The 16266-nt window shown below is 38.4% G+C and overlaps 1 protein-coding gene across 4 annotated transcripts in view; it reads right to left on the bottom strand.

Moving 5' to 3' along the window:
- Positions 1-16266, bottom strand: part of EPS8 (epidermal growth factor receptor pathway substrate 8) — a 208314-nt gene that overhangs the window by 40527 nt on the left and 151521 nt on the right. For all 4 annotated transcript variants that reach the window (XM_018048434.1, XM_018048436.1, XM_018048433.1 and 1 more), the window contains exons 7-12: positions 15685-15767; positions 14985-15121; positions 9290-9363; positions 7829-7955; positions 6025-6113; positions 5583-5657 (exon numbers count right to left, since the gene is read on the bottom strand). In XM_018048434.1, the coding sequence (XP_017903923.1) occupies positions 5583-5657; positions 6025-6113; positions 7829-7955; positions 9290-9363; positions 14985-15121; positions 15685-15767 (585 nt within the window). The remainder of the gene's footprint in view (positions 1-5582; positions 5658-6024; positions 6114-7828; positions 7956-9289; positions 9364-14984; positions 15122-15684; positions 15768-16266) is intronic.

Raw genomic sequence — 16266 nt, 5'->3', positions numbered from 1 at the left:
AGCTAACAACTGTTCCACCTGCTTTCTGTTGCCATGCTTTTCTTAAATCCCAGTGCTTTTGTGCGTGCCCTCAATTATTTCAGCTAAATTTCTTAGCTGTCCAGGAAGACAAGACAGTGGTACACGTTAGCTTGGAAAACCCACTATTACACAGTTTGTAAATATAAGAAAGAGAAAATGGGAAGGAAAGTATATTACTGTACCTATTTCATTAAACGTATAAGAAAAGACTATACCTGGGTATGGAAAATCTAGAAGATGAAAATGTGTATCTTGGATCCCAGCCTACGACACAAGTGGTATACCCTTTTGATGGATAAAATCATGGAAATATCCAGCTTCTTCATAAAGTGACTGTTCCCAATGTACCATTTTATTAGCTTAAAAAATTACACCTTATATAAAAATATGCTTTTTACAAAAATACAGGAAGGGGAGTTTTCTGCAGGAAAACCTGTGTTATGAACACATTACTATACCTGGCATGTATGGGCCTTCAAAGACTGCTAACTATCCCCTAATATCCATTCTCTCCTTCCTTCTAAAAAGAGAAGTCCCTACATTTTAGGTGGACTCATAGCTGCTCCGATGGAGATGCCATGCTTCTGGTGTTAGGCATGGCCATATGAGTAAGTCCACACCATTTGGATAATGCCAGTAACTGTTTAAGCTCAGTCACCTTCTTAAAGTTATTTTTCTTTGCCATTGTATGGCTGTTATTAGGACATAGAGATAAGTTAGCTTCCACATTAGAAATGCCTAGCGTGAGTATCTCAATTCTTCCTCTTGCAAACATTTTCTTCATTTGGCTTCTAGAATACCTACTATGATACTCCTGTTTTTCTTCTCCTGATTTCCTGTTTATTCTCACTTTTTTTGCTGATTCTTCTCACTCTCTTATCACTGAAACTACCTAAGGCTCCATCACCCCTTCTTTTTATTTATCATCATTTTCTTGGTGGCACCATCCAAATTCATGGCCTTGTATGCAGGATATTCACAGTTATAACTCTAGCCTGATTTCTCCATGGAATCCCAGATTCATACATTCAACTACCAATTCAAATTTCTCCATGTGGACATAACTCACTTTTGACATTATCTAAAGAATATTCCTTCAGTTCAGTTCAGTTGCACAGTCGTGTCCGACTCTTTGCGACCCCATGAATCGCAGCACGCCAGGCCTCCCTGTCCAGCACCAACTCCCGGAGTTTACTCAGATTCACATCCATCAAGTCACTGATGCCATCTAGCCATCTCATCCTCGGTCGTCCCCTTCTCCTCCTGCCCCCAATCCCTCCCAGCATCAGAGTCTTTTCCAATGAGTCAACTCTTTGCATGAGGGGGCCAAAGTACTGGAGTTTCAGCTTTCTCATCATTCCTTCCAAAGAAATCCCAGGGCTGATCTCCTTCAGAATGGACTGGTTGGATCTCCTTGCAGTCCAAGGGACTCTCAAGAGTCTTCTCCAACAATACAGTTCAAAAGCATCAATTCTTCGGCTCTCAGCCTTCTTCAGGGTCCAACTCTCACATCCATACATGACTACTGGAAAAACCAGAGCCTTGATTAGATGGACCTTAATCAGCAAAGTAATGTCTCTGCTTTTGAATATGCTATGTAGGTTGGTCATAACTTTTCTTCCAAGGAGTAAGTGTCTTTTAATTTCATGGCTGCAGTCACCATCTGCAGTGATTTTCAGTTCAGTTCAGTCACTCAGTCGTGTCCAACTCTTTGTGACCCCATGAATCGCAGCACGCCAGGCCTCCCTGTCCATCACCATCTCCTGGAGTTCACTCAGACTCACGTCCATCGAGAAGTGATTTTAGAGCCCAAAAAAATAAAGTCTGACACTGTTTCCACTGTTTCCCCATCTATTTCCCATGAAGTGATGGGACCAGATGCCATGATCTTCATTTTCTGAATGTTGAGCTTTAAGCCAACTTTTTCACTCCCCTCTTTCACTTTCATCAAGAGGCTTTTTAGCTCCTCTTCACTTTCTGCCATAAGGGTGGTGTCATCTGCATATCTGAGGTTATTGATAATTCTCCCGGCAATCTTGATTCCAGCTTGTGTTTCTTCCAGTCCAGCGTTTCTCATGATGTATTCTCCATAGAAGTTAAATAAGCAGGGTGACAATATATAGCCTTGACGTACTCCTTTTCCTATTTGGAACCAGTCTGTTGTTCCATGTCCAGTTCTAACTGTTGCTTCCTGACCTGCATACAGATTTCTCAAGAGGCAGGTCGGGTGGTCTGGTATTCCCATCTCTTTCAGAATTTTCCACAGTTTATTGTGATCCACACAGTCAAGGGCTTTGGCATAGTCAAGAAAGCAGAAATAGATGTTTTTCTGGAACTCCCTTGCTTTTTTGATGATCCAGCGGATGTTGGCAATTTGATTTCTGGTTCCTCTGCCTTTTCTAAAACCAGCTTGAACATCAGGAAGTTCACGGTTCACATATTGCTGAAGCCTGGCTTGGAGAATTTTGAGCATTACTTTACAAGCATGTGAAATGAGTGCAATTGTGCGGTAGTTTGAGCATTCTTTGGCATTGCCTTTCTTTGGGATTGGAATGAAAACGGACCTTTTCCAGTCCTGTGGCCACTGCTGAGTTTTCCAAATTTGCTGGCATATTGAGTGCAGCACTTTCACAGCATCATCTTTCAGGATTTGAAATAGCTCAACTGGAATGCCATCACCTCCACTTACCTCCTGCCAAAAACCCATTTTACTCACAGTCTTCTCCATCTCAGTTAATAATTAGTCCATCCTTCCAGTCTCAAGCCAGAACTGTGGAGAAATCTTGGACTCTTACACAACACTTACAATCTGCCAGCAACTCCTGTTGCTTCTGTTTAATAACAAGAATTACACTTCTCACCACCTCCAATGTTAGTTACTTGGTCGCAACTACATAATCTCCCATCAGGAATTTTTCCAGGGCCACCTCAGTCCCTTCCTCCCTCAAATTTCTAAACACTGTAGCCAAAGCAATCCTTTTCTGCTGTAAACCCTCCAAAAGCGTCAAAGGTTTCACAATCATCAGTGAAGACCAATAGGATATGTCCTCCTGTTTGCTGACCTTATCTCCCTCTAGTTGAGCTCCCTTTTATTCCATTCAAGTGATAATAACTATTTCTTCCAAGAACAGGAGTTACATGTTACCGTCTCGGAGCATCAACATTAGCTTTTTCTGCCTGGGAAGTCTCTTCCTTCAGAAATCCACATGACTCATTTCTTACTTCATTTCCTCAAATGATACTTTCTCAGTGAGTCATTCCCTTAAACAACCCTATTCAAAAAAGTGTAATACTTCATAACACACACACACATACATGGCACTCCCTGTCTCCTCCTCTGTATTTTTTTCCACACAGGATTTGAGTGAATTATTTATACATTTTTCAGATTATTGGCTGCCACTACATAATACAACATAAGTTCCAATAAGAATTTATGTGTTTTATGGTCCAAAAGGATACATGTACCCCAATGTTCATCGCAGCACTGTTTGTAACAGCCAAGACATGGAAGCAACCTGAACACCCACTGACAGAGGACTGGATGAAAAAGATGTGTAACATATATACCATGGAATATTACTTAACCATTAGTAAGAATGGAATAACGCCATGTGCAACAACATGGGTGGACCTACAGACTATCATTCTGAGTGAAGTCAAAGAAGAAACATTGTATTACATCCCTTAAACCTGGAATCTAAAAGGAAATGATACAAATGAACTTACCTAAAATAGAAACAGATTCACAGACTTAGAGAATGAAGGTATGGTTGCCAGGAGAGAAGAGAAGGAGGAAGGGATAGTTAGGGAGTTTGGGAGGGACATGTACACATTGCTGTATTTAAAATGAATAACAACAAGGACCTACTGTATAGCACAGGGAACTCTGCTCAAGCTTATGTGGCAGCCTGGATGGGAGGGGAGTTGGGGGAGAAGGGACACACATGTGGGTATGACTGAGCCCCTTTGTTGTCCACTTGAAACTATCACAACATTGTTAATTGGCTGTATTCCAATACAAAATTAAAAGGTTAAAAAAAGAATTTATGTGTTTTGTTTCTGCTGAGCTACCAATAATGCCAAGCATATAAAGTGAAAGTGAAGTCGTGTCTGATTCTTTGCGACCCCGTGGACTGTAGGCCACCAGCCTCTTCCGTCCATGGGATTTCCCGGGCAAGAATACTGGAATGGGTTGCCATTTCCTTCTCCAGGGGATCTTCCCAACCCAAGGATTGAACTTGGGTCTCCCGCATTGCAGGCAGAAACTTTAACGTCTGAGCCACCAGGGAAGCCCATAGCATGTAGCAGGCTCCCAATTAATATTTGCTGAATAAATAAATGAATGAACAAGTGATTGAATCAGATGCAGCTCAGGAGATGGAGGAAGATCTCAGTGAAAGAAATCTGGATCTCTGGGTAACTTCATAGAGCAAAGCTATCTGTCAGCATTGGACTCCTCATGCCTAGCCTGTTTTGAGAGAAATAAAACTTTCTATATCATTCAAGTTATTTACATTGTATAGTAGTATATACTAAAACACTGGCATTCAAAAAATTTTCTTTTTTCTCATTTTCTTAGTTCTGTCAAAGACATCAGTTTCCTCAGCTAATAAATTAAGTGTTTGAACTAGGCAATTTCTAAGTTCCTTTTCAGTTCAGTTCAGTTGCTCAGTCCTGTCTGACTCTTTGTGAACCCATGAACCGCAGCACGCCAGGCCTCCCTGTCCATCAGCAATTCCCGGAGTTTACCCAAACTCATATCTACTGAGTCAGTGATGCCTTTCAACCATCTCATCCTCTGTCTTACCCTTCTTCTCCTGCCCTCGATCTTTCCCAGCATCAGGGTCTTTTCAAATGAGTCAACTCTTCACATGAGGTGGCCAAAGTATTGGAGTTTCAGCTTCAACATCAGTCCTTCCAATGAATATTCAGGACTTATTTCCTTTAGGATGGACTGGTTGGATCTCCTTGCAGTCCAAAGGACTCTCAAGAGTCTTATCCAACACCACAGTTCAAAAGCATCAATTCTTTGGCACTCAGCCTTCTTTATAGTCCATCTCTCACATCCATACATGACTATTGGAAAAACCATAGCCTCGACTAGACGGATCTTTGTTGACAAAGTAATGTCTCTGTTTTTTAATATGCTGTCTAGGTTGGTCAAAACTTTCCTTCCAAGGAGTAACCGTCTTTTAATTTCATGACTGCAATCACCATCTGCAGTGATTTTAGAGCCCCCAAAAGTAAAGTCAGCCACTGATTCCACTGTTTCCCCATCTATTTGCCATAAAGTGGTAGGACCGGATGCCATGATCTTCGTTTCCTGAATGTTGAGCTTTAAGCCAACTTTTTCACTCTCCTCTTTCACTTTCATCAAGAGGCTCTTTAGTTCTTCTTTTAAGCTTTCAAATTTCACATCATCAATGTCCACAAGAGACGCCAAAAGAAATAGTACCCAAGCAAGGCAACGAAGAAAAACTATCAAGATAATCTAGACAGATATGTGGGGTTGATAAAATGCTAAGAACAATTACCTTCTGAAATTAACAAAATCTTACCATATTTAATGGAGTAAATAAAAAGTGAACCAAATCTGCAGCACTAGGATTCTGGATGTGAGATTTCAATTTGGCCTGTAAGATTAAAAAAGCAGCAAACACATTACTACGATGTAATCAGGCCAAAGGCAGACATTCGAAAAGGTTCAACACAGACTCAAAAGAAGAGGTTTTGCTACTAGTTTCACCTTTGGAATCTCAGTTAGCAAGCACTGAATTAGATTAGGAGAACTTCATTTTAAAAATTAGAGTCATCCTTTTTTGATCAAGTGTCTTAGATGTGTAAGTTTTACAATCTGCTATTCTAGTTAAAGGCAAATAAAAACACACAAAAAAATCTACAATAACAGTTTAATCTCTTAATTTGATCAGGTACATCCTGGCTAGACTCAGATCTCTTCCATTTGTTGCTTCAAATAGTACACAAATAAATTTCACTTACCAGAAGGTTAAATCCATGTTTAAACTTTTGGAAACAGTCCACAAATGCATCAGGAGGTGGAGGTTTTGCCCGCAGTGTTAAAACGCCCTCTAAAGAATTAAATAGGAGAAGGGGGTAGATGAGGGCAAAGTTCCAAGAAAACTTATTCAATGAAAAGAAAACACATTTATGTTTGTAAAGTTTGATGATCACATCAGATATCATGCTACCTAGTTACCTTCCCACTTCTCATAGTCTGACTGGAACAAATTAAGATGACTCAACCTTTGAAATGGATTACCGTACCCTTAGGCACTATCAGATTACTCATCAGGTTCCATAAATTTATACTGTAGCCCTTCTACATGCTAATCATTGTGTTTATCACTGTGAAGACTATAAAAATGTGGAAGCTGTGTAAGTTATACATCCTACTCCTAAGGCCCTAAAAATCCATAGATGATATGAATCAGATAAGTAATAGAGATGTGTCAACTGAGGCTACAAAGAGACTACCGATGAGGAAATGTATACTTAAGGATGTGTCCTGGGAAAAGCAGTTTTTAGATGGGATTTGGAAAGTCTGTTCCAGGGCAGTTTGGTAAGAAAAACATCACGGTTGAATAAAAGCAGCATTAGCAAAAACATGGAAAAAGGAAATAGTCTCTACATGAAACAACAAACAGAAAAGCAAAGACACATGAGAATGGAAAAGTAGATCAAGGTGAGACTGTGAATGACCTTGACCGCTAGGGTGAGGAGTTTGAGTTACATAAAGCAATAGAACATGGGATTAACAAGCTTTTCAGCAGAAAAAGTGAAGTAACTGCCTTACAGCTTTAAGAAGAATGTCTTCACAAAGCGGAAGACTAGCTTGAAGGTTGCTTAGAAAGCTGGGTAAAAAATGAGGTACCTTGAAGCAGCTGTTGGATATGAAACTGAAAAGGGAAAAAAACTTTATACAAGAGAGGCTGAAAAAATAAAATCAATGTTGGTTATAAACTAAAGTATAGACTCACAAAAAAAATCTATGGTTCTGAATTTGGATGACCAAGAAGATGGCATACCCTTTGTAAAGAGTACAAGAGCAGCAAGCACATGAGAAAGCAATAATACTGAATTTCAGAATATATGAAGTAAAGTATATCCACATACACACTTCTAGAAGACAGGTCTACTGTCATATGCTTATGATGTAGATAGAGCTAGAGAAAGATGTGGAAGTCATGTGTAATGAAGAGAATATTTATTCTTCTCATATATTTCCATCTATATCATTTTGTTACAAAATTATAATTTTATATATCTTGAGGTCATTTTAAATAACTGAACTGCAACATATGTAAAAACTGCTTGAAGGTGACCTGAACATACTGTTTGGAGTTTTTTGATAAAAAATTAAAATCCACTGACATTTTTAACTATTTTAATGAGCAGAGTCAATCCTTTAATTTAACAAAATAATGAGATTCTATATTTATAGTAAAATTAAATATGAGAAGAATGGCACTATGACTTTCTTTAACAGACATTATCTTCACAATGACTAACAAAAACTATAGACAGATGGCCACTATTGAATGAGTCTCTAATTAATTTAGGCAGAATGTCTTAGAGTCTTTCTTTACTGTAGCCAAATCGGGACCAAATGGGCTATTCCTCAGGTTTATCGTACTCTCTGCCTACATCACTAGCTCTCTCAAAACCAGAAAAGGAACCCTGGTCTCTGGGCAATGGAGTCCTGTTTAACAACCCTGAAGTGCCAGCTCTGCCTAGCACTGGCATTCTGAATGGTTCTTTAGAAGGTTAAGAAAATCCAACTTACCTCCTGGCCCTTTCTTTTTACCTTTCTTAGCTTTCTTCCTTTTAGAAAGCTCAGAAAATGCTTCAGCTGCTTTTTGGAGTTTTGTGATAAAGAATTCAATGTCATCCAAAATGTGATTTAAGATTTGCTGAAATTAGAAATTACAGAATAAAATATAAAGCAGAAAAAAACCATTTTTGCCTTAGCTTTACACTGTGAAGGAAAATCAGAAAGTTTAAAAGAAAGAAAGAAAAGAAAAAGGAAAACTTCCCACATATAAATTTCAAGTTTATCACTAATTCTAAGAAAAAGTATTCAACTAAGTATACCTGTGGCTAACGCCAAACATTTACATTTTTATTTAGTTTTATTACATTCTATTTTCAATATTATAAAGAAAACATTCACAATATATATTCAGACTATTTTCAATTATTCTAATCTTCTCATTGTGTTCTTCCCACATAAAGTTGTGGGGGGATTCCAAGAAAACAGTTTGTTAGAATAGCACTAGCATTTCAGTTTTTCTAATAAATTTCCCAATAAAGCAATGACAATATTATTTTTCAGGACTAAGGGTATATAGAATGTTGTGATAACCTAACACACACATTGATAATCTGTAACAATAGGCATTAGTAAGAGTTTCTACAGGGTAAAGAAGAATTAATGATGAACTATGCTTTCACAGATCATGGGATCAACTTCAATTATATTATATATTATATCATATATTATATTAATATATACTGTATATTATACATACTATAGTCTTTCTTGACTTCCTTTTATGTGTGAAACTTGACATTCTTCTAAAGACTAAAAACTGAGATTAAATAAGCTTTTGAGTATTAAATAAACCTTTAAGTATTAACAAGTAACACTGTAATATAAAAATTAAATTTCAAACTCTAAAGTCCTTTAAGTATTTGTTTCCAAATTAGCTCAGAACATAAGTAGAGTATAAAAAGCAATTATACTGACATCATATTTTATAATTATGTTACAGGGCAGTATCATTTTGCTAGGAAATTATTATAGAGAAATCAAAATCAATATAGCCTTATCTTTTAAGTATTAAAATATACTTATCTACCCTTAAGAAATGCCACATAACTTTTATCTTTCAGGCATTATAAAACACTTTAGAATAAATTCCAGGAAGACAAATTAATAAGATATTTTAATTATAGATTACAAACAAGAAAAGAAAAATCCCTCAAATCTTGACCATTCAGCTTAAACTCCTTTGTAAACCAGTTAATATCCTAGTTCTATCACAGCCATAGTCTACTAGCTAAATGTTGGCATAAAGGCAAAAATTGTTAAGAAAAAAAAAATAATTCAAAGGTCATAGCCACCACTGAAAAGAGAAAATATAGTTTCCACAAAATATATTTGAATAAACTTAACTTTTCCTGTTAACATTTTTTCTCTAAAAAAAGAAAGAGCCAATGGTCTAATGATGACTGTCTCACTTACCACATCCCTGTCAATGCGGGCTGCCATCATCTCAGGTGTTTCTTCCTGCTGGTAATAAGTTCTCTGTTTCTCAACTAAAGAAAAGAAAATCATACATCTTTCAACCTGTTGCTTAAGTGATACCAATATAGATAACCAGACATGCAAACTGTCTAGAAAAGAGTGCCACTGGCAAAAGTAAACACTTGCACTGGATACAAAAATCAAAGCTGTGCTCATCACCTCTGGCCTGTACCCTCGCCACTAGCATCTCTGATACGTATCCTCACCACCCTCATCTCTGACACTCATTCCCACCACCACACTTGACAGAGCTGAAGTACCAGCCTTCCGTCTTCATGGTATTGATTTACCCTGTAATTTCCCCTCTATTCTCTCTCTTCTAAAGTCAGATGCCTGTGGAACCAAGCCTAACTGAGTACTCTTTAACTACTACAGAAGAAAAAATATACACGTTTTTTAAGCACCTATTTCTTAAAAGGTGCTTTTAAGAAGTTCTAAGTTTACTAAGTTAACTAAGTTTTAAGTTTTAAAGCTCCTCATTCTCATACTTTCTAACATCGTGATAATAGTAAAGCTTTGGGTCTTCTCATAGTAAAGGGCTTCTAATATTCCAGTTGTAATTAAGCTTAAACTCTACAATGTTGGGCTAATTCTCATTTGAAGCTATATGCTTTAAAAGCAGAAATACCTATAAGAATTTGCAAATTGAAGAACAAAAGTCTTGAGATACTATGTTAGCTCAGCTGGCTAGGGCATGATAATCAGTTTCCTTATCTGAACTCCTTCCAGCTACAAGACTATTAACACTTTCAATTAACACAGATACTCATTCCAAGATTTCTCAGTAGAGGAAATGAAAGAAAAAGGGATGGATGGAACAGGAGAACTGCATCATTACTAAATGGAAACACAACTCATGATGGATCCTCATGGCTCATCATGTTCAATAAAGAGAAGTGCAAAAAATACTGCAAACTGCTATGCCTCCTCTATGCCTAACTTTACCCTTAAATGGAATATTCACCAAAAAAGAAAAAACAAGTCACTGAGTCTTACGAAACTTAATCAGTACAATTTCCATATATGCAATCTAGCCAGTTAGCTGCTGTTTTTACATGTGGTTGGCTGCTATCCTGGCTATAGGTATACCGGGCAGCAGTTAAGTTGAAGCTGAAATATAGGTATTAGGAACTCTACTAGGTCCCAGAATATCATTTGGAGGACACAGTGAGAGATATGTAGTATTTCTCAGAGTTTTTCATAGTCTGAAGCACTACTAGGAACGCACTGCAGTTGCCACTATTCTACAGAGATCTCTTCTGGAGTCAGGGTAGGGCTATGGCTGCATGTGTGCCTGCATGCTAAGTTGTGTCTGACTCTTTGGGGCCTGTGGACTGTAGCCTGCCAGGCTCCTCTATCCATGGGATTCTCCAGGCAAGAATACTGGTGTGGGGTGCCGTTTGCTCCTCCAGGGGATCTTTCAGACCCAGGGATCAAACCCAGATCTCCTGCACTGGCAGGCAGATTCTTTACCACTGAGCTGCCTGGGGAGGCCCAAGAGCTATGCCAAGGTTAGGAAGGAGGAGACATCCAACCTGAGTCAGCTGGAGCCTTCAGGTGAGCACAGAGATACTCCCCTTAGAGGGCTTTCAACTACAAAGTGTCCTGGATCCAGGCAGAACCTCATACGGTAAGCAGTGTGTTCTGTTTGACTTAGTAATAAACTAGAAGTTCTGAAAAGCTTATCTAATTGTAACTTGATAGATGAGACTGTACAGAGTACTTTAGACAACATCTAATGAGGGACTTCTCTGGTGACTCAGACTGTAAAGAGTCTGCCTGCAATGCAGGAGACTGGGATTCGATCCCTGGGTCAGGAAGATTCCCCTGGAGAAGGGAATGGCGACCCACTCCAGTGGCTCAGATCATGAACTCCTTACTACCAAATTCAGACTTAAATTGAAGAAAGTAGGGGAAAACCACTAGACCATTCAGCTATGACCTAAATCAAATCCCTTATGATTATACAGTGGAAGTGAGAAATAGATTTAAGGGCCTAGATCTGATAGATAGAGTGCCTGATGAACTATGGAATGAGGTTCGTGACACTGTACAGAAGACAGGGATCGAGACCATCCCCATGGAAAAGAAATGCAAAAAACCAAAATGGCTGTCTGGGGAGGCCTTACAAATAGCTGTGAAAAGAAGAGAAGTGAAAAGCAAAGGAGAAAAGGAAAGATATAAGCATCTGAACGCAGAGTTCCAAAGAATAGCAAGAAGAGATAAGAAAAGCTTCTTCAGTCATCAATGCAAACAAATAGAAGAAAAGAACAGAATGAGAAAGACTAGAGATCTCTTCAAGAAAATTAGAGATACCAAGGGAACATTTCATGCAAAGATGGGCTCGATAAAGGACAGAAATGGTATGGACCTAACAGAAGCAGAAGATATTAAGAAGAGGGGGCAAGAATACACAGAAGAATGGTACAAAAAACATCTTCACGACCCAGATAATGACGACGGTGTGATCACTAATCTAGAGCCAGACATCCTGGAATGTGAAGTCAAGTGGGCCTTAGAAAGCATCACTACGAACAAAGTTAGTGGAGATGGAATTCCTATTGAGCTACTTCAAATCATGAAAGATGATGCTGTGAAAGTGCTGTGCTCAATATGCCAGCAAATTGGGAAAACTCAGCAGTGGCCACAGGACTGGAAAAGGTCAGTTTTCATTCCAATCCCAAAGAAAGGCAATGCCAAAGAATGCTCAAACTACTGCACAATTGCACTCATCTCACATGCTAGTAAAGTAATGCTCAAAATTCTCCAAGCCAGGCTTCAGCAATATGTGAACCATGAACTCCCTGATGTTCAAGCTGGTTTTAGAAAAGGCAGAGGAACCAGAGATCAAATTGCCAACATCTGCTGGATCATGGAAAACCAAGAGAGTTCCAGGAAAACATCTATTTCTGCTTTCTTGACTATGCCAAAGCCCTTGACTGTGTGGATCACAATAAACTGTGGAAAATTCTGAAAGAGAGGGGAATACCAGACCACCTGACCTGCCTCTTGAGAAATCTGTATGCAGGTCAGGAAGCAACAGTTAGAACTGGACATGGAACAACAGACTGGTTCCAAATAGGAAAAGGAGTACATCAAGGCTGTATATTGCTACCCTGCTTATTTAACTTCTATGCAGGGTACATCATGAGAAACGCTGGACTGGAATAAACACAAGCTGGAATCAAGATTGCTGGGAGAAATATCAATAACCTCAGATATGCAGATGACAGCACCCTTATGGCAGAAAGTGAAGAGGAACTAAAAAGCCTCTTGATGAAAGTGAAAGAGGTGAAAAAGTTGGCTTAAAGCTCAACATTCAGAAAACGAAGATCATGGCATCCGGTCCCATCACTTCATGGGAAATAGATGAGGAAACAGTGGAAACAGTGTCAGACTTTATTTTTTGGGGCTCCAAAATCACTGCAGATGGTGACTGTAGCCATGAAATTAAAAGATGCTTACTCCTCGGAAGAAAAGTTATAACCAACCTAGATAGCCTATTCAAAAGCAGAGACATTACTTTGCTGACTAAGGTCCGTCTAGTCAAGACTATGGTTTTTCCTGCGGTCATGTATGGATGTGAGAGTTGGACTGTGAAGAAGGCTGAGTGCCGAAGAATTGATGCTTTTGAACTGTGGTGTTGGAGAAGACTGAGAGTCCCTTGGACTGCAAGGAGATCCAACCAGTCCATTCTGAAGGAGATCAGCCCTGGGATTTCTTTGGAAGGAATGATGCGAAAGCTGAAACTCCAGTACTTTGGCCACTTCATGAGAAGAGTTGAATCATTGGAAAAGACTTTGATGCTGGGAGGGATTGGGGGCAGGAGGAAAAGGGGACGACCGAGGATGAGATGGTTGGATGGCATCACTGACTCGATGGACGTGAATCTGAGTGAACTCCGGGAGTTGATGGACCGGGAGGCCTGGCATGCTGCGATTCATGGGGTCGCAAAGAGTCAGACATGGCTGAGAGACTGAACTGAACTGAACTGAACCCACTCCAGTACTTTTGCCTGGAAAATCCCATAGACAGAGGAGCCTGGTGGGCTATAGTCCATGGGGTCACAGAGTTGGACATGACTGAGTAACTAACACACACAATGAGGGCTCAGAAATTCTTGGGAATAGATTTTGTTGTTGTAAATTATAGGTTTGATGGATGTTTTTATAGGTTTATTCAGAATTTCTAAAAAACTTAAGGTGTCTTACCCTTCCTCAACTTCAAGGAAGACCATTTTAACCTCTCTCAAAATGAAACCCACATCTCCGCTACCAAAAGAGTAATAATAGCTAAAATACTCTAAGTACACAAGTAGAAAACACTATAAAATTCCACTTAGCACTGTAAATACAAAGTAGAAATGTATATAAAGTGTTAAAAAGTTACAGTAACTAATAATTATGCTACTTTATTTTTGAAAAACGGATGCTTCAAAGATTTCTTTCTTTCATCTGTTTGGTAGCTGGGCTTATATGCAAACTGAAAATAGCTTTAAGGACACAAGAATCTAAATAAAATGGAAAGTGATTGATAAAATGAACTCAATTTGGCAAAAATGACTACCTACTATGCTGTTCCAGGTACTATCATATATATTATTCCCTTTCAGATTCTCAGAAACATATGAGTTTAACTCATTTCCATTCTGCAAGTGAGGCATAACTTTTAAGGTCACACAGGTATATCCCGGGCTTGCCCCAGAGCCTAAATTTGGTTCACAGACTCAAAGGACAGTCGAGTATCACTCATTTTGTCAATTAAGTTTTTTAGTTTAACTACACTGCTTGATATTCTCATGAATGATGCTTTACTAGTTAAAGAGTAAGTGATTTAAGCAGTCACACTGAACTAGGAGGTAAAAGAACTGACACTATGGTCTCCATCAAATTCAGACTCACCAGATCACAATTTATTTACCTTTATAATCAAGAGATTAGACCAAACATATGTTAAGGCATTTTCCAGTTATAAAAATTTCAGACGTAGTGAAACATTCTGACATATATTACACTATGTTCTTTGATACGGTTCTTTCTTTTAAGAGTATCAAAGCAAAATGACAGTACAGACATAGGACCCATTAGGTAAATTTACATGGTGATGAATGCAGTTTATCCCTTTTCCACCTCCCTATCCCCTGTCCTGACATCCTGCCCTTATAAACATGAACAGTTTGTCCAAGAGAGGACAGTGTAAGATAACAGTAATGAAAAGAACTTCGAAGAATTATCATTTTAAAATATTGATCTAAATTATATTAAATATTAAAATATTTAATTTATATATTAAAATATTATATTAAGTGTAATGCATTATATTTAAATATATTTTATAATATTGAGTATATTAAAATATTATATTATCACTCTTTTAATTGTTAGTTGAGTCAAACTCCCTCTCTGAGTGCTTTAAAAAGAAAAGACTCTAACACTAGATTTATTAAAAGACTGGTCTTAACTCTTAGAAACAATAATCTTACAGAGCCCTTAACTTTCCTTTACATAAGATCTATTTTTACAAAACCAACCTCAAGTTTCAGCTTAGAAATCAGCATCAGAGCCTGAAAGCAAGAACTGGGTCACCACTCAAAGTAAATGTTCAATAAGTACCAATCCCTGGAAGTACTCACAGTCTCCTTGGTCAGCTGCCAATGCAGACCAGGCTGCCACTCGACTCCTAACGTCCACCTGGGTCACAGTGCCAGGGGGTACGGGGGCAGGAGCTTTGGGTGGAGGTGGTATACCAGGGTCTGCTTTGGAAATCATCCTGAAAACAGATGAAAACAAACTGAATATTTACCATCTCTATTTCTATAACACATCAGTTCTCTCAGTTTTATGTATTAGTTCTTTAACCTCAAGAAGTATGCCTTGGGGTAGAAAAACAAGGATTTCTTAACCATTCCATATTATGTATATTTATAAATGTATATAAAAAGCATAAAACATTTTCAGTTCAGCTGAAAACCAGATTTAATGTATTTTTCTGGGTCTCCTATGATTAGCAAAGGGTGCTAACACTAGAGTCCTAATATCTATTTATATTCCCTTAGGCTATCTTCCCTTAAAATGCCACTCTTTTGTTCATGAGTCTCTAGGACAACAGAAGTGGGAGAAGCCATACCAGAGAAATACCAGAATTATGGAGAGAAAAGTCATGCGCACACACATACACACCAAAAACCCTGGGAAAGCAAATGAGCTGAGATTACAGACTGTAATCTGTAAAACATGATAATATACCTTTGCTGAAAATATTTTAATTTTTAAAGAAAAAAATGACTCAAATAAAAACCAATTCTAGCCCTTAATTTCTTTTAATGTTTTTACCTCAAGACATCAAGCCGCCTCTTCTGCTTCCCTCCTTTACTGTCACTGATTGCACTCTCAATATCTTCACTAATTAGGTTTGCCTGCAACGAAAGACAAATTACCTGGGAGGTTATGGATTTCTTTATCTTGGTATGTAGGTTAAAACAGAAAGAGGGATTATGTTCGCTGTCCAAATCAATAAATGTCTTGATGCAAAAGAAAAGTGACTTTTTAAAAAATCTGCTTTTGAAACATGACACTTGTAGTTTTTTTCAGTGAACTTTGTAATGAAAGGATCCGAAAATGGAAGGAATTTTTAAAGATTATTTCATCCAGACTCCTTTAATTAAAAAAAAAAAGCTATACTTGTATAAAAGCAAAGAGAAAAGGGATTTGCATATGTTGAAAGTGTAATCACATGCTGAAAATGTAACTGGGTTAATACCTCTGCCTGGGAAGAGGTGGAGGAATCGGAAGTACCAGCATATGCAGCAATATCCCTCCCCTCCCCCATCCTCACCATCCACTGGGCACCCATTAACCCTGGACATACATAACTCAGTTCCAGCAGAGCCACTCCCTCAGTTTAAGACAGCCCCA

Source organism: Capra hircus, chromosome 5, assembly GCF_001704415.2.
Source record: "Capra hircus breed San Clemente chromosome 5, ASM170441v1, whole genome shotgun sequence".
In the NCBI taxonomy this organism is placed as follows: Eukaryota; Metazoa; Chordata; class Mammalia; order Artiodactyla; family Bovidae; genus Capra; species Capra hircus.
The sequence above is the reverse complement of the archived record's forward strand: the minus strand, read 5'-3'. Positions and strand labels throughout refer to the sequence as shown.